At 52.7% G+C, this 25592-nt stretch overlaps 3 protein-coding genes across 4 annotated transcripts; 1 reads left to right on the top strand and 2 right to left on the bottom strand.

Annotated features, from left to right (window-relative positions):
* Window positions 1-1119: 1119 nt before the first annotated feature.
* On the bottom strand, window positions 1120-11929 carry SRSF4 (serine and arginine rich splicing factor 4). 2 transcript variants are annotated; one of them, XM_027714642.1, is made up of 6 exons: window positions 11757-11929; window positions 6418-6560; window positions 5446-5558; window positions 3554-3768; window positions 2705-2788; window positions 1120-2543 (listed from the first exon to the last, which is right to left on the bottom strand). In XM_027714642.1, exons 1-6 carry the CDS (start codon window positions 11861-11863, stop codon window positions 1775-1777), a joined length of 1431 nt encoding a protein of 476 aa, XP_027570443.1. In that variant the 5' UTR covers window positions 11864-11929; the 3' UTR covers window positions 1120-1774. The 2 variants fall into 2 exon arrangements, with proteins under 2 accessions (XP_027570443.1, XP_039245860.1); XM_039389926.1 differs by lacking the exons at window positions 6418-6560; window positions 11757-11929 and adding an exon at window positions 5861-6053.
* A 1392-nt stretch (window positions 11930-13321) lies between these two features.
* MECR (mitochondrial trans-2-enoyl-CoA reductase) lies at window positions 13322-24054 on the bottom strand. Its single transcript, XM_027714643.2, has 10 exons — window positions 23875-24054; window positions 22181-22278; window positions 21214-21345; window positions 19631-19774; window positions 19444-19546; window positions 18986-19088; window positions 18485-18558; window positions 18007-18067; window positions 17342-17414; window positions 13322-17047 (listed from the first exon to the last, which is right to left on the bottom strand). The coding sequence occupies exons 1-10, from the start codon at window positions 24018-24020 to the stop codon at window positions 16884-16886; spliced, it is 1098 nt and encodes a 365-aa protein (XP_027570444.2). The 5' UTR covers window positions 24021-24054; the 3' UTR covers window positions 13322-16883.
* Window positions 14571-16272, top strand: LOC113984564 (heat shock transcription factor, X-linked-like). The gene is made up of 2 exons (XM_027714644.2): window positions 14571-15142; window positions 15567-16272. The coding sequence occupies exons 1-2, from the start codon at window positions 14648-14650 to the stop codon at window positions 16167-16169; spliced, it is 1098 nt and encodes a 365-aa protein (XP_027570445.2). The 5' UTR covers window positions 14571-14647; the 3' UTR covers window positions 16170-16272.
* Window positions 24055-25592: the final 1538 nt, after the last annotated feature.

Genomic DNA, 25592 nt, shown 5'->3' with positions numbered 1-25592 from the left:
GCATCTCGCTGAGAGAGCCTCTGCCATCAGTTTTGTGAGCAGTTTGGAATTTGCTAAAGGAAAGCTGTGGAGGAAGCCGTAACTAACCTTCTTATTCCAGCCCAAGAACTCACAAAATAGGTTTTTTGCCTTTTGTCTTTCAGGACAGGAGGCTGGGAATGACACTTCGTCGTTCCAAGCCATCCCGTGCAAGGGAAGAGCTCGGGGGAAGCTCAGTCTGAGCAATTTGGGAAGGCCCCAAATCTAAATTTGGGATCTTATTCAGGAACATCTACAGAACTCCTGCTAAAAGCTGTCCTCCCTCCTCCCCACATTCCCAGGGATTCTGGGGACACACCAGTGGAACAGCCCCCCCTCCAGTGTTTCCTCAGAAGCACATCCTGAGCTTTTTCTTTTATAAAGGTTCCCCTCAAATTTTATTAGGAAAAGCTCCCGGAAAACATGCTGAGAAGAGACTCCAAGTCTAAACTCCCAGTCAGTCAGGGTGTACCTGGAGAAGCTGGACTGGGAAAGCGAGTGCTGGGGAATTCCAGTCTGATGGCAGAGCCAGTCTGGACCCTGTGGATTCGGAGCAGAGGGGGTTTCTGTGCAGCAGCTCATTCCCAGGAAAGGGCCAGACACAACCTGATCCTTCCATCCCTGGCTGGAAATCCCCAAGCTACAGTTCTCCTGCCTTTTGGGGGGACAGCAAGGCAAAGCCAGGCTGATACTGGTGCATGTTATCAAAGCCCACAACATCCTCCTCCCACCTGGGTCACACTGACACCTCCCCATTCAGAGAGTCACAGCTCCTGACTGAAATTCCAGATGCACGGTCAGGGATCACGAGATCAAAGGACAACAAGAATTAAACAGCTGGGACAGCTCCGCCTTCTCCTGCTGCCTGTGCCAGGAAAACACCTGTGAAAGGATCATGGGTCTCTGCCCTTCCTTTCCCCAGGGCATGGGAAGAAAAGCCAACAGTGTGAAAGGGGAAAACACTGAACTGATGAGCTACAGAATATGAAGGATTTCTGAGCCAAGAGCTCTTTCTCTGTGAGTGACTCTTTGCAAATTCAGGCTTTCACTGGTCAATAGAAAACGCTGACAATCCCAACGCGTCATGGAACCACCACCAAATGTCATCAAGCAAAAATAGTCTTTATTCAAATTTCATGGAAACAGGAATCACTGTACTTTGCAAGACAGGGAAAAAATAAAATAAAAAAATTTAATATAAAACAAAGATATTGTCACAATACCAGAATATGGAACTATACTTCTTTTCCCTATAGATTACTGCAAGTACCTCTATTTTTTTTTTCCTTTTGACTGTGCTATTCACAACTTTGTAAGTCCAAAAAATATGGAACAAAAGTAGTATGAAACTTAAGACTTAGCACTTTCACTAAATGGCAGACATCAAAGGGCATCAATTCGAGGGCAAAGACTGCTGAAGTTGTCATACCTACCATCAGTCCTCACTGCAATCCCATAAACCCACCAGGGCGCAGTGCTCATTCCCTGCAAGGCTCTTTCTGGAAAACAGGGCAATGTGGGGGCTCTAGGAAGAGTTATATTTAAAGAGAACCTCTCTGTTGGGGAGAAAAGGAGCGGAGCAGCCTCACGCCAGGGAGCAGTGCAGGGAGGGAGCGCTGCAGTTAATGACAGACGGACCATCGGGGTTGTTAAAAATATACAGCATCGACAGGGTTTCTACTCCAATCACTTGGTTACAGCTACTAAACATGTACAAAAGACTCTTCCAACCATTCCAAGTGGGGCTGCAGCAAGGTTAGGATCTGGAGCGGGACCTCGACCGTGACCGGGAGCGGGACCTAGAGGCTGACCTAGACCTGGACTTGGACCGGGACCTCGGCTTTGAAACAGATTTAGACCTGGAACGAGAATCTGATTTGACATTTGGTTTGGACTTGGAAATGGACCTAGACCTGGAGCGGGACACCGCATCCTCCCCCTCGCCTTTGGCCTCCTTCTTGTCAGACTCGCCTTTGAGATGCTCCTTTTCCTTGGAGCCTGACCTGGACCGCTCGTGGCTGTCCTTCCTTTTCTTCTTGCTGCTGGCTTTGTCTCTCTTGCTGCGCCTCCTGCTCTTCTCACTCTTGCTGCGGCTCCTGCTTCTACTTCTGCTGTCATCCCTGCTCCTCTTCCTACTTTTCCTTTTATCCTTGCTGTGGCTCCTGCTCCTACTCTCGTCCCTGCTCTTGCTCCTGCTTCTAGCCTTGCTAATGCTCTTCTCCCTGTCTTTGCTTCTACTCTTCTCCTTGCTCCTGCTCCTCATGCTCTCCCTTGCCTCTCCCCTGTCCTTACTCCCACTCCTGCTCCTGCTCTTTTCCTTGCTGGGGCTCCTGCTCTTGGCCTTCTCCTCGCTGTTGTGGAGAGCGCCCTCAGATTTATCCTTGCTTTTGTTCCGGGATTTCTCTGCACTCCTGCTGCGGCTCCTACTTTTATCCTCCTTACTCGGAGTCCTGCTTTTCTCTTTTTGGCCTCTGCTACGGCTCTTGCTTCGACTACGGCTCTTGCTTCTGGAACGGGACACAGACCTGGAAATGCAAAGGCAACAGACAGTTGTGGGTTTGAGCAGCACTGAAACTGTGCAGAGAATGGGAGGGAAAAGAAAAACAAACAGCGCTCCTGCTGCAGATTTGGGATGATGCTTCTTATTTAAGTGGGAGTCCCCAGTTCTCCTGGGACAAAGACATACCTGGATCTGGATCTGCTCTTGGAGCGGCTGCTGCTGGCACTGCGGCTCCTGCTCTTATGGGAGTGTCTGCTTCGAGAGCGAGACCTGGAACACAAGGAAGCAGCTCCGTGTTAGCTTGTGAGCCCTGGGGGAAAATCCCCAGGGGTTAGAGCACCTTTCAGAGAGTTACACAACAGTCACAAACTCAGAGCACCCTTCTCCCACCTCTCCTCCCTGCTGCCATGTCTGGCAGTGAGCAGGGTGCTGATCTGGAAGAAAATATGCCAGTTTATTTAAGGGATGATCACCTTCCCAGTCAAATCACAGTTTGAATGTGGTGAGACACTGGGATAAAGCTTTGACTTTAGGCCTCGATTTCATAACCAACTTCTTCTAGGAACAAGTAAAGGTTTGCCTGAGTTTTCTTGCGACAAGTTCTACCCCAGAATGGAAAGGGAAGAACACTTGGTGCTGCTGAAGCAGCTCTTGGTCAGACAAGGAAAGCAGCAAATCTCTGAGGAACAGCGAACAGGTGGAGGTTTCCAAGCTGAGAAAGAACTGTTAGTCCTGGTGCTTGGAGCAGAACAGAGTGTTCAGAGCTGAAGTGTTAAAAGCACCTTCTGTTCCATTCTGTGTGCTCAGCTCCACCGGCCACCAGCTGCTCCTGCCAGGCACTGAGGACTGAGATGTTGGGGAGGACAGTCACAGGTGTTCAGAGAGCAGGTCCACACATCCCCCACGGGAGACACCTCTGAATGAGCCCTCACTGCCCTTGCTCATTCTCAAAAACTAGATTTATTGAGAACTCTGAACACTTCCAAGGTGGTTTGGAACCCAAAAGCCTCCTCCTGATACACATTATCGACGTACCTTGAATGGCTTCGGCTTCTGGAGTAGGAGCGGCGCCGTCTCGATCCAGGTCTGTCTTCCACTAATCTAATCTTTCTGCCATTTACTTCTGTCCCGTCCAGCTTTTCAAGGGCTCTTTTCATGTCAGAATAGGATTTGAACTCAATCACACCTTCATTTTTCCTTCCTTTGTGTGCATCTGCATATGTCACCTCCCCTGCCTGACGCATATAATCCTAGGGGAAGAGGACAGAATCACCATCGCCTCGAATCCAGAGCCAGGCTTCCAGGCTCATCTCTGTAACGATGCTCCCTGAGCCTCTTCTATTCACTGGGATGTCAGCAAGGCTTTGAACCAAACAGCATTTGCAGTGCCAAATAACATGCTCTGATTTCACAGAGTGGGTGTCATTAGAACCAGGGTGGGGCTGGTAGTTTTGAGCCGAACGATAATTGAAGGTCTCCCATCTCCAGTCTAATATCAAATATGCTCTGGACTCTAAGTCTCAAATTACAGAAGCGATTAAAGAAATAAAATGCTCACTCTCTAAATCATGTTTCCAAATGTAATTGGGAAAGGGAATAAAGGTTGAATATGAAGAGGCAAGAAGCCCATAGGCAAGCAAACCTCCCTTTGTCCTCCACCTCGGCAACCCAGCTCATTCTGCTGGAAGAATCCCCACAGAAGTCAAAGCTCAACCCATTTTCCCACTCCATGCTTCCCAGTTTCTCTGTTTCAATTCCTAACCCCCTCTGTTTATCAGGGAGGGCCATTCTGCCCCACTTCAATCAAGCCACCAGGCCAGGCCATCCTTCACCCCTGTGGAATTTTGGCTGCAGTGGAAACACAGCACAGAGCTCTGGTTTGGTCTGTTTTCAGCCCAGCTTCTCCCATCTTAAGTACACTAAAATGGAAGCTATTCCCAAAAAAGCAGCAATGCATCCACTGGAGGATTAATCATGCCATGCTCTACTTACAATTTTGAATACCAGAAGCAAAGACAAGCTACTGATGAAGCATTAACAACAAAGGCATTGGCAGCATCTCCATACATACCTGAACTAGTGTTACATTCAATTACAGACCAGTTTCTACTACGTCAAAGTTTGTTTAGAACAAATTTTACACATCCTTAAAAGAGAACCATAAAAGAAAGTGTTCCTGTAAGAACAAGTGGGTTTAACCATTGCTGCTCAGGTTGATAAGGAAACACTATTGAAATCCTGCTCCCTGTCCTGCTCCCTGAATCCATGAGGGGGATAATCACAAGTCAACACGTCACCTCCAGCGCACTCAGAGGCACCACGGGCTCCACAGTGTCACCCAACACTTCCACTGCTGAGAATCACCCTCCACTCCTTTGCACTTCAGAAATAACAGCTTTTGGCAGATGTTTTGCTTGATTGCTCCTTCTGGAAGCATCTTTTCCCTGAACCTTTCCTTCAAACGGCTTTAAATGGTGTGGAAATTGCTAACAGAGCCTGTGCAGGAATGATGCTATTGGTTCAAACAGCTCTAGCACCTTACAAGTTGATGGGTTAAATCCAAAGTGACAAGGGCAAACTCCTCCATCTCTACTGAATCCTACCCCTGGTGTGATTCAAGCCTGTTTTGACAGGGTTTAAGAGAAGATAAACCACAGCTGTACGTGATGTTAATGGCAGAAGTTATTCTCCCACTCTCCAGTGCCACCAAGCCTGCAGGTGCAACTCCCAAGCTCTCATTAGTGCTTTCACATATGCAAATACGCTGCTGTATCGATTTAAGGTGTGTGTTACTCCCCAGATCTCCTGCTGTGCACAGGAGCACGGGAGCTGGGAGCAAAGCCCAGGTGTTGGGCACTTTGCCTCGCTGAAGCTTTTCCCCTTTGTGCTCTTGAACAGAGAGAGAGGGTGAGGAAAGGGCCCCATACCTTCAGATCCTGCCAACTGCAGCGGCTTGACAAATTTTCCACAATCAATCTGTATTCTGTACGGGTCGGGGGACCGTACTTATCTCTTCCGCTTCTTCTATAACCATATCCACCTTTAGGAGGTGACAGACACAACTTCAACCAGGGAAAAGGAGCCTCCTCGCCCCCCCACAACGCCTGTCCTGCCCCGCCTGCTCCCGAAGGCAGCCCAGCCCCACCCACCCTCCAGGCTAAACTCACCCCCCCTCAGAAAGGTTACAAAGACCCAAAGCATGTTAAGGATGTTTTACTACAATTAAGCAAAGCACAGAGTTATGATTAGGCTACGATTAACATGCAATTAAATTTAACATTATCTTTAAAACAGTTTGAAAGAAAAAAAAACGAATTAAACCAGTTGACTAATGTTACTTACATTGCTTAAAGGCTTTCTGAATATCTGACATGAATAAAGCTTTTCAGGCACCTATTTCAGATTAATCTCATCTGTCTCTAACCCTTGGGATCCTCACCACCCAGGTCTAATGGGAAAAGGTTGCCGTCGTCACATGGCTTCCTTTTTTTTTTTGGTCAGCCAAGGGCCACAAAGGTCAAAGAGCCACTCATGGAAAGGTACCCCAAGGTCAGCAAATGGAACGGGCAGTCATCTTAGCCTCAAAGGACTCTTTCAATTAAAACATTGAGGTCTTTGTTAAATCTATGTTAAACAGCACATTGCAAATAAACCATTCAAAATAGTTCAATGAAATGATAATAATAATAATAATAAAAATGGTACGAGAAACTGCGTTTATTAAGTTATCAATTAAAATAGTTTAATACAAACAAGTTAAGAAATATTCAGATCAACAGTTACATTTACAGTTACAGAACAACTTTGTATCATTTTCTTTTTAGATTACTTTTTAAAGAAAGGAATAAGACGATGTTTTATTTAAAATAAGGCAGGGATACAAAGGCACAAGTGCTTACTGCGTCCTGAACCGTAACTGCTGTCCCGGCGTGGGCCCCGGGCGTGCTCCACGATCACTCTCTCCCCACACAGATCCTTCCCATTCAGCTCATAAACTGCATCATCTGCATCTCTCAGGTCATCAAACTCCACAAAGCCATACCTATGGAAAGGGAAGGAAAGGGAATCACTGTGGAGAACTGAACTGCAGGGATGTGGGATCAAAAACAGAGCCCTGGGTGTGCTGTCCTGCACAGGAGCCTCCTGAGGGTACCTGAGGGTTCAAAGCTTTGAGCCTTGAAAAAATGGAAAAAAATTAACAAACCTCCAAAAACAGGGAGAGAGAAACAGGCAGGCTTGAAAACACATCTATTCGTTTATAAATACATGTTTTACAGAAGTGAAACAGTTGCTGAATTGAACTGAAGGTGATTCTTCATCAACAAAATGATAACTATGTGAAGTGTAATTGTTGAATTCGTTTATGTTGGCAAGAGATGACTATTATGGAATAATGCTCAATGAAATTCGGGGTGTGATTTTGCTTTTTAAAGGTAGGATTTAAAAACCCCAGCCATTAAAAGTGAGCTTTACCCCACACACTGAACAAACTCACAGTTACAGAACTGTTCAGGTTGGAAAAGCCCTCTAAGATCATTGAGTCCAACCTGCCAAGGCCAGCACAAACCATGTCCATCCTGTACAGGGGCTCAGGGACAACCTGGTGACCTGTTCATGGTCACAGAGCAAATCCACAGCAGATGAAGCCAAACCCCATCTGCCCATTTCTAATCTGGCAAGAATTAAACTCCCATTTAAATCCCAGCATTGTGTTTCCCATTATCCCAGTGGGTCAGGGGAAGAGGACAAAAAGCACCAGAGGGCTGTTTATCAGAGCTGAGTCTACCAGCAGCTTCTGAAATCACTTCTCCTTAATCACCTGCTAAGATGGGATCCACAGAGAGCCACCACTGCTGACCCAGCCATCAGAACCTGCTGCTCCACGCCAGCTTTTAAATCTGCTTCCTAATGTCTGCTATTCCACTTCATATGTGGCATAAAGCTACTTACTAAAAACGTCAGTGCAATTTACTTCAGCTCCCGTGAAACCACACCATTTTCTGCTCACGGATCAGAAAGAGCTCCTGGAGAATGTCCTCACCCCGAGCAATTCCAACAGACTGAACCTCCCAAAAGGTGGGGCTTTGTTTCTTTTAAAATCTGAAGTGAAAGGCAAAATGTGATTTTTCTAAAATTGCTGAATACCTGAAATAAAAGGCAAGTCCTCATCTTTCTCCTCCTTCCAGCTGCTTCCCTGCCCGCGTGCCTTTGGAAGAGGATTCTCCCTGCTGGCTCTGTGCCCTTCTCTCCACGCCAGGACCAGCACACAGCCCAAGCACTCCCTAAGTGCCAAGTTTTTCCCACTACTCATGAACAGCTGGAGATGTGGTGGAGCTCAAAAGCCCAAGTTTCACGTGCTGTTCCCTTTGGAAATCCCTGAAGTTCTGCGGGGGTTGCAATCCATTGGAGCTTGACCTGCGGCTGCAGGGTGGATTCAGCAGCTGCTTTGCAGCTTCCCAGCAAAGAGAGACCTGCTCACCTCTCCCCAAACAAGCTGATGGTTTGGCAGCTTCCCCAATTTCCCATCACACACTTGCTCCACACGGACAGATGTCTCCAAAACCCCCACTGCTCTTCCCGCAGCTCTGGATGAGCGAGGTCGGGTCAAACAGCCCCAGCATGAGCAGACACAGAGGAGGAAACGCAGGAAAAACTGACTCCTGCCTTCAGCTTCGCTTGGAATAAAGAATGGGATGTGTCCAGCCCTAAAAAACACTCCTGAAAATTAACTTATCAACAGCTCAGGACCCACTGGGGCTCCCTGTTCGAGCTGCCCTGTAGCCAAGGCCAGGGCCAGGAGCAGGATGTTACCAAGGAAAAGCATCTTTGGGATGTTACCAAGGAAAAGCATCTTTGGGATGTTACCAAGGAAAAGCATCTTTGGGATGTTACCAAGGAAAAGCATCTTCAGGGCCCTTGAAACATTTAAATAACACAGAAGTTACAGCCTCAAAAAATAGCCATGAATTCTCCAAAGCTGCTCAGGGTGATGCAGGTGGGTAAACACACGAGTAGAACTATTTTTTAGCAAGACTGAAGATTGGTTTCTTCATGATTGAAAGTTTGCAGTTCCTAGAGGCATCACAGGGAGCTTTTAGTGTATTTTAGACAATAAAAAACAGGCTGAAAAGTCCAATTTTCTGGTCACTTCATACACACTCATTACACACACAGAGCTCTGGCTGTCAGTGCAGCTCTGAGTGGGAAAAGAGAATATGCAAATAAAGAGCACACATTAAACACTGCAATTTGGAACAGAGAATCCTACAGGAGCCACATTTTCATTTCCCCATCCTTCCCTCAGGTAATAATTGCTTTAAGCCATTGAACTGCAAGCTTAAATTACGATTAGTGAGCCCCAGCTAAGCTTTTAGGACTCTGTGGTATCACATTGCATTCCATCCCCTCGCTCCAGCGTTCCAGTTTAGCTGCTCAAACACCCAGCAGCTGATCCACCAAGGAGAGCTCCCAAATTTCCAGAAGCAACTGCAGGAATGTCTCCAGTCAAACACTGTGCAGGAGTTTTTAATCACTTGCTAAGCACTACTAAAAATAAGCTGTGGAGGAAGGCTCAGGGCTGTCCCAAGAACAGACACACAGTCTGATTGCTCAGGTACCATTTTTTGTCAAGGAATTTACCTCCAAATCTGTGAAAGAACTTAAGAATGTTAAACTAAAAAAGGAATTAAGTTGTTGAGTTAATTCCAGAAATGCAGGCTGGGCTCTGGCTAAGCCACAGCTGAAGCAGCAAACAGCAAGGTGAAGGCAACTCAATTACATTGTCTTAAATTTCCTCTTCTCCTTCCCTTCTTTTGCAGCTTTTGAACTCTGCCTTCCCCAAGGGAAGCTACAAAACAGACTCCAGCTCTGGAATAAAGTGTATCCCATAGAGAGCACCTGGATTTTGGATACGGGCAGGCTGTGCCCTCCTCCCCTCTCTACCAGTTACTGTTTACACATAAGATATCACAGCCCTAAATCAGCTCCTGTCCCCACAGCACCTCCCTGTTCCTAAATGCTGGGCTGGGATCCTCAGGCTGGTCCTCAGCAGATGTTTTCCAATAAAAGCAGGAAGACAAGTCCCTCTGCCACATCAGCAGTTCTACATCTGCTAACAAAGTTTAGTTGGCTTTTTTACCCCCCCCAACATCTGTGAAACAGAAATATTGAATTTGGAGGATTACTCAGCAACAGGAACACTGACCACCCCAAAACCCACTTCCAAGGATACACAGTGGGACTGGAAAACAGCACACTTGGATACTCCAGCTAATCTTCAACGTTACCTGAGGCTGTGTGGGTTAAAACACTGACACGTGAACACTTGTTTGCTTTAATAATGGGTTTTATTCATCTTCTGAACCTGTTAAATGTCAGCCTGCAGCACAACCAGCATTAAAACTTAATGGGCCTCTTTTATTTTAATGCTCAAGGACTAAGTTATACAAGAAATTCCTGTTCTCCACTTCCAAGGTGGAATTAATACCTGGATCTCCTGGCTATATAACAATAAAATCCATGTTCCACTCAGCCTTGCTAAGCAAGACTTCAACTTGTGTTTCTTGGAAGAAGCAAAGGCTCCAACACTTGTGAGGTTTTGAGTGTTGGGGAAGAAAACCACCAAAAATAGCAATTTGCTTTCCCTTGGAAAATCCACACTCGAATGTCTCGGGAAGTCAGAGCAGGATCCAACCCCTGGAGCAGCAGTGGGGGCTCAGCTGCTGGAACAGCACAGGTGAGAACACACAGGTACAGCGGGTTTGGGGGATTTGGGGACAGGGCAGGACACATCCCACCCACCCCCCCGGCAGCCTGGGGGTCTGGGAGCAGCTCTGCACTCCCCCAAAACGATGGGGTTCTTTTTTGGGGTGTGTTATCCTGGCTCACCCTTGGGAGCTCATCCTGGGGTGCGGAGAGGCCTGGGGGGGACCCCTGGGGTGACACCCCCTCTCTACAGAAGGGGACAGGACACAGATGACCTGCCCCCTCCCCCAGTAACTGAGGTGGGAACCCAGATATCCTGCACCCCAGTTGTCACAGAAACCCAGGGGTCCTGTCCCCACAAAAAAGGGGAACCCAGGAGTCCTGTCCCCTCAAAAAAGAAGGAACCCAGGAGTCCTGCCCCCCATAAAAGAGGGAACCCAGGAGTCCTGTCCCCCAAAAAAGAGGGAACCCAGGAGTCCTGCCCCTTCCCAAAAGGGGGAATCCAGGGGTCCTGCCCCACAAAAAACAGGGAACACAGACGTCCTGCCCCCTCCAAAATGGGGGAACCCAGAGGTCCTACTCCCTCCAAAAAACGGGGAACACAGAGGTCCTGCCCCCTCCAAAATGGGGGAACCCAGGGGTCCTGACCCCCTCACCCCCACCCAAAGGGGAGCTCAGGCACCTTCCTCCAGTCCCCACAGAGGCTCAGCCGTCCTGGGCCCCAGAAAGGGGGAGCCCTCCAACAGAGGCCCAGGTGTCTTGCCCCCCATAAAACAGGAAGCCCAAGAGTCCTGCTCCCTGTAATAAAGGCCCAGGCATCGTGTCCCCCCTCCCCAAAGGACAACCCAGGCCTCCTGCCTCCTAGCTGCCATCGAAACAGAGGCGTCCCGTCCCTCCCCCATATGGGAAACCTAAGCATCCTGTCCCGCCCCAAAACAGCCCCCTCGCAAAAGGGACAACCCGTCCGTCCTGCCCCTCTTCAAAAGAGGAACCCAGGGGTCCTGCCCCCTCCTCAAACACAGGCCCAGCCCTCCCGCCTCCACCCCCCAAAAGGGACCTGCCCAAGAGTCCCGTTCGGCCAGGAAAGGCCCGGGTACGGGGTGGAACCCAGGCCTCCTGCCTCCCAGTTGCCATGGAAACACGGGCGTCCTATCCCCTTCCCCAGAAAAGATCCTGGGGGCCTTTCCTCCCCAAAAGAGGCCCAGGCCTCACGCCCCCCCCAGAAGGAGTAAACCAGCTGTCCTGTCCCACTCCCCAGTAAAGACCCGGGCGTCCTGCCCCCTCTCGCAGGGGGAACCCAGGGTCCTGCCCCCCCACAACGAGGGAGCCCACCCGTCCTGCCCCCTCCCCAAACGCAGGCCCAGCCGCTCTGCCACCCCCCAGAAGGACCCCAGGCCTCACGCCCCCCTCAAAACGGGCGAGCCCACCCGCCGTAACCCCCCCACCCCCTGCCCCCCACACACCATCACCCCGACACTCAGCGGCCCGTGCCCCCCTCACACCCCTCGCGGCCGGGCCGGGCGCCCGCGCTCACCCGTTCTTGAGGTCCACCTCGAGGATCTTGCCGTAGCCCTTGAAGAAGCGCTCCACGTCCCGCTCCCGCGCCTGGTAGCTGAGGCGGCCGATGTAGACCCGCGGCATCGCGGGCGCGGGGCCGGGGCTGGGCCCGGGCGGCGTGAGGGGCCCGGGGCCGGGCGGCCGCCTGACGTCACCGCCGCGCGCGCCCCGCCCCGGCACCGCGCGCGGCTTAAAGCGGCCACGCCGCGCGGTGGGGCCCACCCGGCACACGGCACCGCGGAGTCGGAGAGACACGGGGACAGACACGGGGACAGACACAGAGACAGAGAGACAGAGACACGGGGACACAGGGACAGAGACACGGGGACAGGGACACAGGGACAGAGAGACAGAGACACGGGGACAGACACAGGGACAGACACAGGGACAGACACAGGGACAGAGAGACAGAGAGACAGAGACACGGGGACAGACACAGGGACAGAGAGACAGGGACAGGGACAGAGAGACAGAGACACGGGGACAGACACAGAGACACAGGGACAGGGACACAGGGACAGAGAGACAGAGACGGGGACAGAGACAGAGACACGGGGACAGACACAGGGACAGACACAGGGACACAGGGACACAGGGACACAGGGACAGAGAGACAGAGACAGAGACACGGAGACAGACACAGGGACAGGGACACAGGGACAGAGAGACAGAGACACAGACGGACAGACACAGGGACAGACACAGACGGACAGACACAGGGACAGAGAGACAGAGACACAGGGACAGACAGGACAGATACAGGGACAGAGAGACAAAGACACAGGGACAGATACAGGGACACGGGGACACAGGGACAGAGAGACAGAGACACAGGGACAGACACGCAGACACAGGGAAACAGAGACAGACACAGAGACAGAGAGACACAGACACAGAGATACAGTCACGGACACAGGGACAGTCACAGAACCACAGACAGAGAGTCACAGAATCACAGGAACAACCGGGTTGGAAAAGACCTCCAAGATCATCCAGTCCAACCTGTGACCCAACGCCACCTCGTCACCCATCCCCACACTCAGGGTGCTCAGGGGTCCCCCCAAGGTGTCCCCCACCTGTGGCCAGACTTGGCTGTTCCTCACTCCCTCTGATGAGCAACAACATCCCTCTTGCTGATCCCTAAATGTCATTTCTGGGGACTTATTTTTATCATTTGGGTTGACACATCAGATGCCGAAATCACACCAGATCCCAGCAGAGTCTCTGGGAACATTCCAGCATTAGCAGCCACCCCCCTAAAATAACCCCACAATCACCCCCAAAAACATTAATACTGTGTAGGTGCAACACCAGCAGCTGGATTTCCAACCACGATCCCGCCCATTTAACAAGCAGAATTAAATCTAATTATTGATTCCTTCGTGCCCTGGTGTGGGAGGGAGCGGTGGGAACATTTTGTGAGAGAGTTCTCTAAAGCTCGTAGGGTTTTATCACAGAGCCCAATAAACAAGGGGGATAAAAACCTTGCATTAATTTTTCTGGTTTATGTCATGTTTAATGGACCTCATAACAATTTCAAAGTCCTTTTTGTGCTTTATTTTCCCCATTTTATCCATTGATCAGGAAGTGCTGGGGCATGGGATGTGCCTCTGCCTCCAATACTGGTGGGGAGAATGGAAATGCAAAATATTGGGGGGGTTTATTGGGAATATTGGGGGGGTTGTTGGGAATGGGGGAGCAGAGGGGAGGTGCTGGCATGGAGTTTATCACAGGGAACACCTGGTGGGCTGCTCTGTCTGCTCTGCTCTAAGGGAGGTCTTGGGTGTGAGGGGTTATAGGGAGGATAAAATGTTTTTTGATGTGTCCATTTAGGTCCAACACAGCTGTGGGGTTTAACTTCAGAGTGATTTGCTCCTCCCAATGCACACACAGTTGTACAGGAGTCCCCTCCAACTCTGATCAACATCCCTGCCCCCAGGACCCAAAAAATTCCCCAAAATGAAGGTACAACTTCCTGGGTCTTCCCTCACCTCTCCCTGTACATGGGAATGACAGTGCCCAGCTCCCAGTCAGGAGGGACCTCCCCACACCCCCAGGACTTTGGCAGATGATGGAGGGGGGGCCCTGCCATAACCCCCCTCATCAGGACTTTGGGATGAGTCCCATCAGGCCCCACAGACTCAGAACCTGCAGCTGACACAAGAGGTCCCTCACAATTTCACATCCCCAAACAATTCCACAGTCGTGGTCCTCTGACTCGGAGGAGCAGGTTGGGAACTCGACACAAGGTGGGAGGACCCCAGTGAGGTCCCTGGGCTGGGCTCTGAAGGTTCTGTGGCAAAGAAAATCCAAGGAACCCAACCAAGGGAGGGGTGGGGGTTATTTCCATTGCAAGGTGTGTTTGGGTTCATCCTACAGAGCAGCACAGAGAGCCTGCTGAGAGCTGAGAGCATCGCCTGGATATGGGGACAAACCACAGCAGAAGGAGCAGTGTGGACATCACAGAGCAGAGGTTATTCCATAGGAATTCCACACAGGCATTTCTGCACAGGGGAGAAGGTGCCCAAGTGAAAAACTTCATGTCTGGGACACTTGGATGTCCAACACTGTCACCTTCCCACCCCTCCCTGGGCACTGCTCCTTGGGGCACAGGGACACAGCACTGCCCTAGCAGGACATTCCACATGAAAACACAGCTGGAATTGTCTCTGGGCTCCAACCAGCTCCCTGGGAAATCAGGTCTTTGGGGCTACTTCTGTGTCTCCCACCTCCTGCTGCCAGGAGAGGGGCACCACACTGTGATGTCACCGTGATGGAACACAGGCTGGAGAACTTCCCAGGCAGCTGGAACCACAGAACTTCATCAGGCTGGTTGGAGGCAGCCAAGCTGAGGAAAAAGAAGTTAAAATGGAGATGTCTTCACCAGAGACATCCTGTGCTCCCAGCCCAGAGGAGCCAGCCTGGTGGGTGGCTCAAGCTTCTCATCCAGGAGATGACACGGGACTGTCCTGGGATGCTCCCACAGACAAAGTCGCCCTTCAGGATTGGCAAGATGAACCCTGGGACCCCAAGGTGAAATTTTGTTCCTTGAAGATCTCTGTCAACACCAAACCTTCGGATGACTCCTTCCTGGAGACGCTCTGGGAGATCCTCAGCAGCCAGAGCTTCGAGTCCATCTGGTGGGGCAACGACGGGAACTGCATCGTGATCGGAGAGAAGCTCTTCAGGAAGGAAGTGCTGGGGAGGAGGGGGCCGAGGAAGATCTTTGAGACAGAGTCCATGAGAGGCTTCCTTCTCCAACTCATGTTCCATGGATTCCGCAGGATGGAAGGGGACTCTCCCCTGCTGACCTCCATGGAGGAGCTGAGAGCAGTAGCAGCAGCTGGGTCTGAGCTGGGCAAGGTAGGTCAGCTCCTCCCCACACAAAGATCCCTCAGGACATTTTGGGGGAGGTTCATGTTCGGATAAAATCAGCCTTGACAAGGCCAGAAGTGGGGATGGGAACAAACAGTTTTGTCTCCACATCAGTGTTATTCCCAACATGTCCATTCCACGCTGCGGCGCCTGAAAACTTGTGGGGTTTGGGTTTCTCCAGGGGTTTTTTGGCCTTTGAAGACCCTACACTTCTCTGCTGCCAAATGCCCAAAACACAAGGGTGGTTGTGACCTAACAAAACTCTGTCCCAACACTTTACTCAGATGAAACCTGATGTTTAAAATGCCCCAGGGAATCCTCTAAACACCCTTTTGTCCTTGGGATCTCCCTCGGATCTCTTCCTCCCTCCTTGCAATGATGGCAACCAACTCCTCTCCTTTGCCTTTTGCAGCTCCTGTTCTACTCCAACCCCCATTTCACAAGGGATGACCCCTCCTGCCATCGGAGGGGCGTGGAGAGTGCTGGGGAAAGCCTGATCCCCCCAGCCGTGTCCCCGCCGGCCACCGGCAAGAAGGCAGAGCTCCCATGGAAAAGATGGTGGGATGTTCAGCTGGCAGCAGGGGCAGAGGAGGAAGAAGAGGATGATGACACCCAGACACCCACGAGCACCAGCCCTGAGCCAGGGGCAGGCACCCCCACCCCGCTGGGCAGTGCCAGACCCTCCCCACCAAAACGGCCCCGCAGGCGCAGCCCCGCCGGCATCCAGGAGGCAGCTCCTGCTCCAGCCACGGCTTCACCGCCCCGGCTCACCCCTCCTGCCCCAAACAGGCCCCTGGCAGTGCCCACACTCCCGTCTGGGCAGCCAAATCCAGGTTTCACGCGGGTGCCTGGGGCTGGACTGGCTCCGCTCTGCGCTCTGGGGTTTGGGATGGACAGTGTGGGGTCACCACCCAGCCACACTCCAGCCCACAGCCACTGCCCCACCTGCTCCTGCGGGGGGAACAGTGGGGCCAGACCTCAGCAGGGGCAGGACTGGGAAGAGCAGAGGCCGTAGGGAGCTGTGGGGCCATAGGGGTAGAAATGCAGCAGGACAGGAGGAAGCAGGAACACGTTGTTGGTTGTTTTCGGTAATAAATTGTTTCATTTTGCTGTGTCCATCCTCTGCAGTGTCACAGTCACTGTCCCACACCCGGGCAGGGGGGCCTTCAGGGATGCCAAGGGTCTGGCTCCAGCTGGGATGGGCCAAAGGCTCCAGCACTCACAGTGCCCTTGACAAAATCCAGCAGATCTCAGGGCTCCTCCAGGAGCTGCAGCAGCACCAGGGTCACTCCAACCACAGCAACACCTCAGTGCTTTGGGGAGTCTGTGCCCCTTCCCCAGCTTGGGGGCAGGGGGGCTGCAAGGAAGCAACTTGGGCTTTTCCTGCCCATCCCACCTGGGATAACTACAGCAGTGCAGGAGGCAGCAGTGCAGCTCCCTCAGCTCCAAAAATATACAGAAGGGGGAACTGCTGCTCTTTTGACACCCTGAGCTGATTGAGCCACTGTTTGGGCTCCCAAACTCACCCCAGCTAAGGTGAGATGCAGCCTCCCTCCAGCAGCACTTCCACACAAAGCTGCAGAGGCTTTGAGAGCTTTCAGTGGCCACCCACAAGTTAAAAAGCAAAGGAAAAAAGAAAATCCATGGATCTGGAGGATTTTCCCCCCCCAAGTCTGTGGACAAGAAGCGGGGCTGTGCTGGAGCACGACAGGGCTCCAGGAGCTGCGGGTCAGAGGAGGAGGATCTGCTTGGAGGACACAAAGGGCTTCATGGAGGCCTCCAGGGCTGCCCTGTAGTCCTGGAGCGGGACCTCGGTGCTGGCGGGCGCGGTGAGCTGTCCCCTCTGGATCAGCTGGCACAGGGTGTCCATCATCCCAGCCACGCTCTCCTGGTCTGCACGGGGAGGGAAGGAGGGAGCTGTCACTGTGCTGTGCCAGCACCATCCTGGGAAACACCCACTCAAAGCCATACAGGGGCCTGGGTGTGATGTGCCCCCAGCTCGGGCACGTGGGATGAGGGAAGAGGCCCTGGGGTGGTGACAGGGCACAGTCCCTGCCCGAGCCAGGTGTTTCAGTGCCCTGGGGATGAGCAGCACTCGTGACACGAGTGAGAGTGAGGAACACGGTGCCAGTGGGGTGGTTTGGGAGCCGCTCCCGTGCCCACCCTCAGCCCCCCACCCCGGCTCACCCTGCGCGTGGTCCTTCCGCCACTGGGTCATCCAGAACCCGCGGAGCCGCACGTCCCGGAAGATGAAGGCACTCTGTGGAGAGGGAACGTGCACCCAGTGACACCCCTGGGTCCTCTCACACACCCAGGGACACCTGGGGGTCCCCACACACACCCAGGGACAGCCCTGTGTCCCCTCACACACCCAGGGAGACCCACCTGCCCCTTGTGCACCCTGTGTCCTCCCACACATGCAGTGACACCCGTGTGTCCCCCCCACACCCAGCGACACCCCTGTGCTGCCTCCCATCCTGACAGCAGTGGGAGGTGGCAGTGAGGCCCCTCACCCCCTCGTTAGTGCTCCCATTTGTGACTCAGGACACAGTGGGATGTGGAGATGGGACTCCAGTGTGGGGTCAGGGTGGGTTTGATCCTCGGCATCCGTGGGGCCGTTTCCCCACTGGGAATTCACAGCAGCCCAAACACACCCTGAATAAAGCCATGAGACCAGCAGTGGGATTAAAGGCAGTTTGGCCTTTCAGGAGCCCATCAGTTAAATAAAAAGAAGGCTGGAGGCTCTCAGTCTCGATCAGGGTGAGCTGAGCTCCCACAGTGTCGAGCAGGAGCCGAGGGGACATCACACTGGATGTGCCCCCAGGGAAATGAAGAGCATCTCCAGTACTCACCACAGGCACCATAACAGGCTGCTTTGCCATCCCCCCGTAGGTGACCATGGTCCCTTTGGGCCTGCAGCAGGAACAGACTGGGTTATGTGGCCCCCAAAGCGCAGCTCTGCCGTTCCCACCTCCCCCTCTGCCAGCCCCAACCCCACTGCTGCACCCCAGGGCTGTCCTCGCACCAAGGGCTCCCCCAGTTACCCCTCAGACCCCGCTTTCCAGGCTCTCCTCTTGCTTCCATGCACCAACAGCTGAATTTGAAGCTCAGTGCACCAGTTGTACCCAGCCAGGACGTGGGGGACCTTCATAACTGGACCTCAGCTGCTCCCAGCTACCGGCAGCGTGAGACACGCAGCAATGAGGGGTTAACTTTACATCACTGTTGTCATGCAAAACCACTTTTCCACTCATCTTCCCTCTATGAAAGTTCCACAGACTCTGGAGCAGGACCCTCTGGTGCAGGTTTCTGTCCCCGAGCCAAACTTACTGCAGGTGCCGCAGCATCTCCGTGGTGCTTTTGCCTCCGACGCAGTTCAGGGCGAGCCGGGGCTTGGGGGTGCTCTGCAAGAGGTTAGGAAAAAAGATCCCAAATTTTAGGGCTCCTTTTTTAGGGTGGGACCATGGTTCTTGAGGGAGCAACTGCCCTAACCTCAACAGTTACTTAGGGGCAGTTGAGAGCTGTGGAGTCAAAACCTATCACAGAATCAAGGAATGGTTTGGGTCTGAAGGGACTCTAAAGCCCCTCCAGTTCAATCCCCCTGCCATGGGCAGGGACACCTTCCACTTGGTTGCTCCAAGCCCTGTCCAATCAGACCTAAAATCTATGATCCTGCCCTTGTGGAAGCAGCAAAATTCCTCAACTTCTGGGGCTAAATCCTGATCTAGAGGGAAATTTGTCCTTCCCACCATCCCTGCAGCTTTCCCTGCAGTGCTGAACGCAGTGATGGCCCTGGACCATCTCTCTCCATTGGGATCAGCATTGAGGTACCTTAAATATCTCTTTCATCTCTGGCTTTCTCAGCATCTCCTCTGTGACAACGTGGTCTGCACCCAGGGCCATCAGCCTCTCCACCAGCTGTGGGAGATCAGGTCTGGGGGAGGGAAAAAGGAAGGGAAAAAAAGAGGACCTGATGAACCAGGAGGCAGAGTGTCACCTTCTCCTTCCTCCTGCTCATTCCTCTGTCACTTGGGGACAACGGGGCAGAGGCTGGAGGACACCTTGGAGGAGCAAAGAGGAGATGGGCAGGATGGGTGGGATGGGTGGAAGGGGCAGGATGACCAACTCCAGCTCCGAAAACCTCCAGCCGAGGGTTAACTTTCTCCGCTCATCTTCCCTCTCCAGAAGTTCAAAGGACTCTGGAGCAGGACCCTCCAGCGCTGGTTTCTGTCCCCAAGCCTGTGCCCAAACCACCACCCAGCCCAACTTTTCCTGCCCAGGGGACCCACCTGTCCCTCACCACGTTGATGGTCTTGACGCCGGAGGCTCTGGCGATCTGGATGACGGCCTGGCCCACCCCGCTGTTGGCAGCGTTCTGGATGACGGAGTCACCTGGATGGGAACAAATCCCAATTTTCATCGCAGAAGAGGCTGGAAAATCCCCCCAGAATTCCTTCTGCTTGGCAGAAGGCTTACCAGGTGCCAGGGTCTCAAAGTCAGTCAACATCCGTAGCGCTGTGCAGGGGTTGACGCTCAGAGTGGCCGCGCAGAGCACGGGGATGTCACCGGGCACCTTCAGCAGCTTCTCCTCAGGGAACACCCCTCGTGTCCTCCACGTCCCTGGGTTCCAGCAGCAGAGCCACAGGAAGGTGGGAAAGGAAAGGAAAAGGAAAAGGAAAGGTCATGAGACCTTAATTCACACCGTTGGCTTAATGCCAGTCGCGGCAGCATCGCCACGCCGGGCACCTGCTAAACCCTGGAGAGGGAATTAGGGAATAATTTCCCACATGGGTACAGCCAAAACAGTGGATGGATCCCCAGATTTATCACCCAGCAAAGCCTATTCATTTCCCAGGGGGATAATGGGACTGGGGCTCCCCAGGCACAAGGAGTGTGCAGAGATAATGGAAATACTCTCCATCCTAGGAATGAGCCCATATATTCAAAGCCAATTTAGGCAGCTTTACTCCCTCTACACTTAAATCCAATTTAACCCTCTATCATCTATTTACAGGTTTTTTATGTTTAAAAATATCCCATTTGGCTCTTAACTCGATCTCTTTCCTTCTTCCATTAAGCAAAAAAAGCCTTTTAAGAAGAAATAGGCAAAGAACAAGCTGTTACACTAAACCAGAAACAACACATTTCAGGCCATTGGCATTTTGGAGGAGCATGGGAGGCATTTGTTGGGAAATGAATTCCCACACTTTCCCAGCAGAGCACTATTAAGGAGCAAACTGCAGTGAGGTGTCCCCACAACCTTGCCCAGGTGAGATGTTTTATCCCAGGCCTTTGGGGAAGCTCTCAGTGGATGGGACAAAACGTGGCTGTTTCCAGGAAAACACGGATTGCTGCAATGCTTTATAATGGCACAGAAGCCTCATAAAGGGTCTATGCTACAGAAAAGAAGATTATTTCTAAATTTAAATTTAGTATAAGCAATGGCATTGCCACTGCTCCTATTCCAGGTGCTCCAGGCTTTTGCATTGTAAGGGGTTCCTGTGAATAGCAGCCCCTTCCCTGGAGCTGCCCTGGAGGATGAGCAGCATCACTTGCTGGGGCTGTGGAGCAGGAACGGAGCTTGTTTTATAAAAAAAACCACATTAAAATAAAATAGGTGGCGAAAATATAATTTAAATCAAGATATAAACAGGTAAGAGACAACTCCAGCAGTTATCTGACTGTCTGAAACAATCCAGCTCAATATAATTATGATTTAGCTCATACGGCACTAAATGGGTTCCAACTGCTGCTCCCCTCACCCAAGAGTCCCTAAAAGGGCTTTTTTTCCCCTTTTTGAGTCCTGCCTCATTAGATGTGATGGCTGTAAGTGGAGGGACACGGGGCTCTACTCCCCCCCAGCAAAGACAGTGCTTTGGAGGGCTGTGATTTTGCTGCAGGACCCCCAAAATCCCCCCACCAGCTCACACAGCAGCACGACCGTGGCTTTGCTCTCTGGGAAAGCTTGGGCAGCTCCCAGCAGGCTCCAGCATGCCAAAAATCCTTGGAGAAGACGCTCTGCAGGTGAGGGATGAGTGAGGAGTCGGGGGCACGCTCACCAAGGCCGGTGTCCGCCGGGATGACCCAGTCCCCGGGTTTCAGAGCCGACACCCGACTCCCGACCTCCAGCACCTCCCCGACACCTTCGTTCCCTCCCACGGCCGGCAGAGGGGACAGGATGGCGTAGGTCCCTGTTGGGAAGCAGGAGGTGAGCTGGAGACCCCATCACACTCGATATTCCCATGCCATGAGCCACCTCCAAAACCTCTGAGACATCAGAGCTGGACTTTGGCACCCCAAACATTCCCATCCCAGGGGTCATTTCCAAACCCTCCAAGACATCCAGCGTTTGACACCCCAAACATTCCCATCCCAGGGGCCATTTCCAAACCCTCCAAGACATCCAGTGTTTGACACCCCAAACATTCCCATCCCAGGGGCCATTTCCAAACCCTCCAAGACATTGGAGTTGGACTTTGATACCCCAGCATTCCCACCCCAGGGGCCATTTCCAAACCCTCCAAGACACTGGAGTTGGATTTTGATACCCCAACATTCCCATCCCAGGGGCCATTTCCAAACCCTCCAAGACAGGAGCTGGACTTGGATACCCGAGACATCCCCATGCCAGGAGCCATTTCCAAACCCTCCAAGACATCCAGTGTTTGACACCCCAAACATTCCCATCCCAGGGGCCATTTCCAAACCCTCCAAGACAGGAGATATCCCCATGCCAGGAGCCATTTCCAAACCCTCCAAGACATCCAGTGACATTCCCATCCCAGGGCCATTTCCAAACAAGACCTGGACAAGACATTCCCATCCCAGGGGCCATTTCCAAACCCTCCAAGACATTGGAGTTGGACTTTGATACCCCAGACATTCCCATCCCAAGGGCCATCTCCAAACCTTCCAAGACAGGAGCTGCACTTTGCTGGTCTTTGTGGGTCCCTTCCAGCTCAGAATATTCTGTGATTCTGAGCACCCCACAAGACTCAATATGCAAAGTATTGATCCAACACACACCTTGGATCATGTTGATGTCAGCGGGATTGATGGGAGCCGCCAACATCTTGACGTGGACATCAGAGTCTCCCAGGTTGGGCACCTCCAGATCCTTCAGTCTGAACAGGGGGACACAAAGGAAAAGGGCATTAAGACCAGCCTGGTGATGTGTTTTGTGCTGGGGTTGAAGGTGGAAGGTGATTATATCACCTCCACACACTTAAATTAGCAGCACTGCCTTCCCCATCCCATTAAAAAACTGGATTTATATCAGACAAACGGACAGGTTTTTGGTGGAGGCTACTAAAAGCCAACCACCCAACACAACCCTGTGTCACCAGGCCAAGTGACGCTCACTAATTTTAACAAATTCAGTAGATTGTGTAAAAACCCACAGTTTCAACCAACGGGGGATTTTATGGCTTGTCCTGCCCAGTTTGAGCCTTACAGGAACTGGGATGTTTTCAGAAATCTGTGAAAAAAGGAGAAGTCAGGAAGCACGAGACTGGCCTTGCAGAAGAAATGGGGTGATGGCAGCAAATATCAGTGGTGAAAAGCACTGTTACACAATTTTGGAAAAGCAAAAGTCCTTCCCCAAAAAATCAGGGGGTTGGGTGTCTGGATGTACCCAGATAATGCACTGGCATTTCTAGGGGTGACCTGAGCTGGTGCAAGCAGGGCAGCAAGGCCTCGAGGTCTCCCCCTCTGAGAAAAAGGCCTAAAATCCACCAAAATGTGACTTTCTCCTTCCAAGGTTCTTTGGCTCATGATAACACCAAGCACCAGCTGCTGAACCCAAAAAACACTCATGACCAGCTTGGTCCCTAAACTGGGACCTCAAAGAGAATCCCCATGGATGGGATGCAACCCAGGATGAATTTGGGGTGCAGCACTACTGAGGGCTCGGACCTCCCCATCATACCCCAAATTAGGCAGGAATGGGGAAGGAGCAGCAGCAGGTCGGTGGGGGACAAGGGGACCCCCTCAGCATCTGCCTGTGAGACCATGGGGGCACCCCAGGGTCCCCCCGTGTGCTCAGGAGCCTCTGGGCACCCTTGGCACTGCCATGGGGGTTCCACAGGGAGCTGCAACCCCTCCCCTGGGGTGAGTGACCCCCAACCCTGTGCACTGCACCCCCAAAGCAGCCCTCCAACAACCCCAGACCTCACCTGCAACCCCACCCCACCCCGCACCCCTCTGCCAGCCCCCACCCCAGCCTTGGCCCTACCCCCGCCCCCCCCTCAATACAATGGCCCCCAAATTCACCCCCACCCCACTCCTGCACCCACCCTGCAATGCACCCCAACAGGGCCCTCCCTGCACCTCCAGTGACGCCCCCATTCCTGTACCTCATCACGATCCACCCCAATACAGCTCCCCCTGCACCCCCACTGTCCCCCCGCTCCTGCACCGCACTACAATCCACCCCAGTACAACCCCCCTGCACCCCCACCCCATTCCCGCACCCCATTACAGTGCACTCCAGTACAGCCCCCTCTGCACTTCAATACCCCCCACCCTATTCCTGCACCCCCCTGCAATGCACCCCAATACACCCCCGCTGTCCCCCCTATTCCTGCACCCCAATACAGCCCCTACACCCCCGCTGTCCCCCCTATTCCTGCACCCCAATACAGCCCCTACACCCCCGCTGTCCCCCCTATTCCTGCACCCCAATACAGCTCCTCCTGCACCCCCAATGTGCCCCCTCTTACTGCACCACGCTCGGGGGCTCCCCGTGCCGCTCATAGACCAGCCCGCGGGGGGCGGACCCCGCCGAGGCCGATCGAGCCCGAACTGGGGGGGTCCGAACTGGGGGGCTCCGCGCCCCCCGCAGCACCCGCGCTGCCGCCCGCTGCATTCGGCTCCGCTCGGCCCCGCTCGGCCCCGCTCGGCTCCGCTCGGCCCCGCTCGGCCCCGCTCGGCTCTCCCCGGTGACACCGCCAGGGCAGTCCCGCCCCCCCGGGTCGGCCCCGCCCACTCCCGCCTTAAGGCGGCCCGGCCACCCCTGCGATGAGTGGGTGGGGGCTCAGCGAGGTCGTCCCGGCTGGTTGGTTGTTTCCCGGCTTAGAACGCTTCCATCAACGCAGTCTCAGAACAATCCTAAACATCCACTGGTCAGATGATGTGACCAACACATCTGTTCTAGAACAAGCAGCAGTCACAGGTATTGAGGCCATGTTGCTGAGAACACAGCTGTGCTGGGCAGGGCACGTCTCCAGGATGAAGGACCAACCACTGCCTCCCTAAGATCTTGCTTTAGGGTGAACTTGCCACCGGCTGCTGCAAGAGAGGAGCCCCAAAGAGGAGATACAAGAACTCCCTGAAACAACATCTCAGCCTTGGCCACATTGATCACCAGAACTGGTCTACTCTGGCCTCCAATCGGGAGGCCTGGAGACACACCATCCATAACGCTGCTGATACCTTTGAGAACGCAGCAGGATCACCCTTGAGGAGAAAGGACAACGCAGAAAGGATCGTGTCTTGCTGAATACACCACCTAAGGAGTCTTTCTGCTGTGCCTTTTGCAATCGGACATGTCTCTCTCGTATTGGCCTTTTCAGCCACCAACGCACTTGTAACAAACGTGGGTAGAGCCTTCCCAAATCTCCGTTCGCGCAGCCCGGCCACGATGATGATGTTTCCCAGCTGGTTGTCCCAACGCTCCTCCTAAAATCGTCAACTGTGCCAATGTCAGCGCAGCCAAGCTCCTTGTGCCAGCCCAGAAGCCTCGGCGGGTGGGCACAGGAGCATCCTGCTACATCCGTGTGATCGCAGGACCCTGGAATTATTTAGCTTGGAAAAGACCTCTAAGATTGTTGTTTTGAGCTCTCTCGCCTGAGCGGCACCACAGTGACACTCGCTGTGATTTGCTGTGATTTTTATCCCTAAAAACCTGTTGACGGCAGAGATTTTTATCCCTTGGTTTAGGAGGAGCAGTTGAGCCCAGCAGGTTAAGCCCGACCCCAGGAGTTAAGCCCGACCTCAGGAACCTCGTGTGGGCTCTGCTCAACTGCAGCTCTCCCAGCACTTCATCAACATCCCATCCCTGGAAGCTGGAGCAATCAAGGCCAGGTTGGAGCAACCTGGGTTAGTGGAAGGTGTCCTTGCCTGTGGCAGGGGGTGGAAGTGGATGAGCTTTCAGGCCTTTCCAAGCCAAACCATTCTGTGTTTTAGGGAGAAAAGCCCCTTTTCTCCGATTTATTTCCAGCCACCCTATCTGGGACGAATGCACCCACCACAAGCAGGGAGAGCTGCAGGGAAATGTTCATCAGATGATTATTTAAAACAACAGATGCCTGACACAAGTGGAGAGGAAAAAAATCTCTGAGAGTAATTTAATTCAATGTTTTGTATAATTATCTTGAAGGAAAGGTCTCATTTATTCTTCCAATTAAAGCTGATGAGATTGGAGGGGGAGAAGGGAAGC

This window comes from Pipra filicauda, unplaced genomic scaffold (assembly GCF_003945595.2).
Source record: "Pipra filicauda isolate LSUMZ 115617 unplaced genomic scaffold, ASM394559v2 scaffold78_size3787270_pilon, whole genome shotgun sequence".
Taxonomy (NCBI): Eukaryota; Metazoa; Chordata; class Aves; order Passeriformes; family Pipridae; genus Pipra; species Pipra filicauda.
Note: the sequence above shows the minus strand (reverse complement) of the source record. Positions and strands in the feature narration are given on the sequence as shown.

What these genes read in the sequence shown, in the direction of transcription:
- SRSF4 (XM_027714642.1), bottom strand. Translation starts at nt 11,863, where the DNA reads ATGCCGCGGGTCTACATCGGCCGCCTCAGCTACCAGGCGCGGGAGCGG. An exon ending in GAGGTGGACCTCAAGAACGG is followed by an intron (nt 6,561 to 11,756) that starts GTGAGCGCGGGC and finishes CCCTTTCCATAG; the next exon opens with GTATGGCTTTGTGGAGTTTG. An exon ending in GCAGTTGGCAGGATCTGAAG is followed by an intron (nt 3,769 to 5,445) that starts GTATGGGGCCCT and finishes CTCTTCCCCTAG; the next exon opens with GATTATATGCGTCAGGCAGG.
- LOC113984564 (XM_027714644.2), top strand. Translation starts at nt 14,648, where the DNA reads ATGGAGATGTCTTCACCAGAGACATCCTGTGCTCCCAGCCCAGAGGAG. An exon ending in CTGGGTCTGAGCTGGGCAAG is followed by an intron (nt 15,143 to 15,566) that starts GTAGGTCAGCTC and finishes TGCCTTTTGCAG; the next exon opens with CTCCTGTTCTACTCCAACCC.
- MECR (XM_027714643.2), bottom strand. Translation starts at nt 24,020, where the DNA reads ATGCAGCGGGCGGCAGCGCGGGTGCTGCGGGGGGCGCGGAGCCCCCCA. An exon ending in GAGCCCCCGAGCGTGGTGCA is followed by an intron (nt 22,279 to 23,874) that starts GTAAGAGGGGGC and finishes CCCCCTGTTCAG; the next exon opens with ACTGAAGGATCTGGAGGTGC. An exon ending in GAGATGCTGCGGCACCTGCA is followed by an intron (nt 18,068 to 18,484) that starts GTAAGTTTGGCT and finishes TTCCTGCTGCAG; the next exon opens with GCCCAAAGGGACCATGGTCA.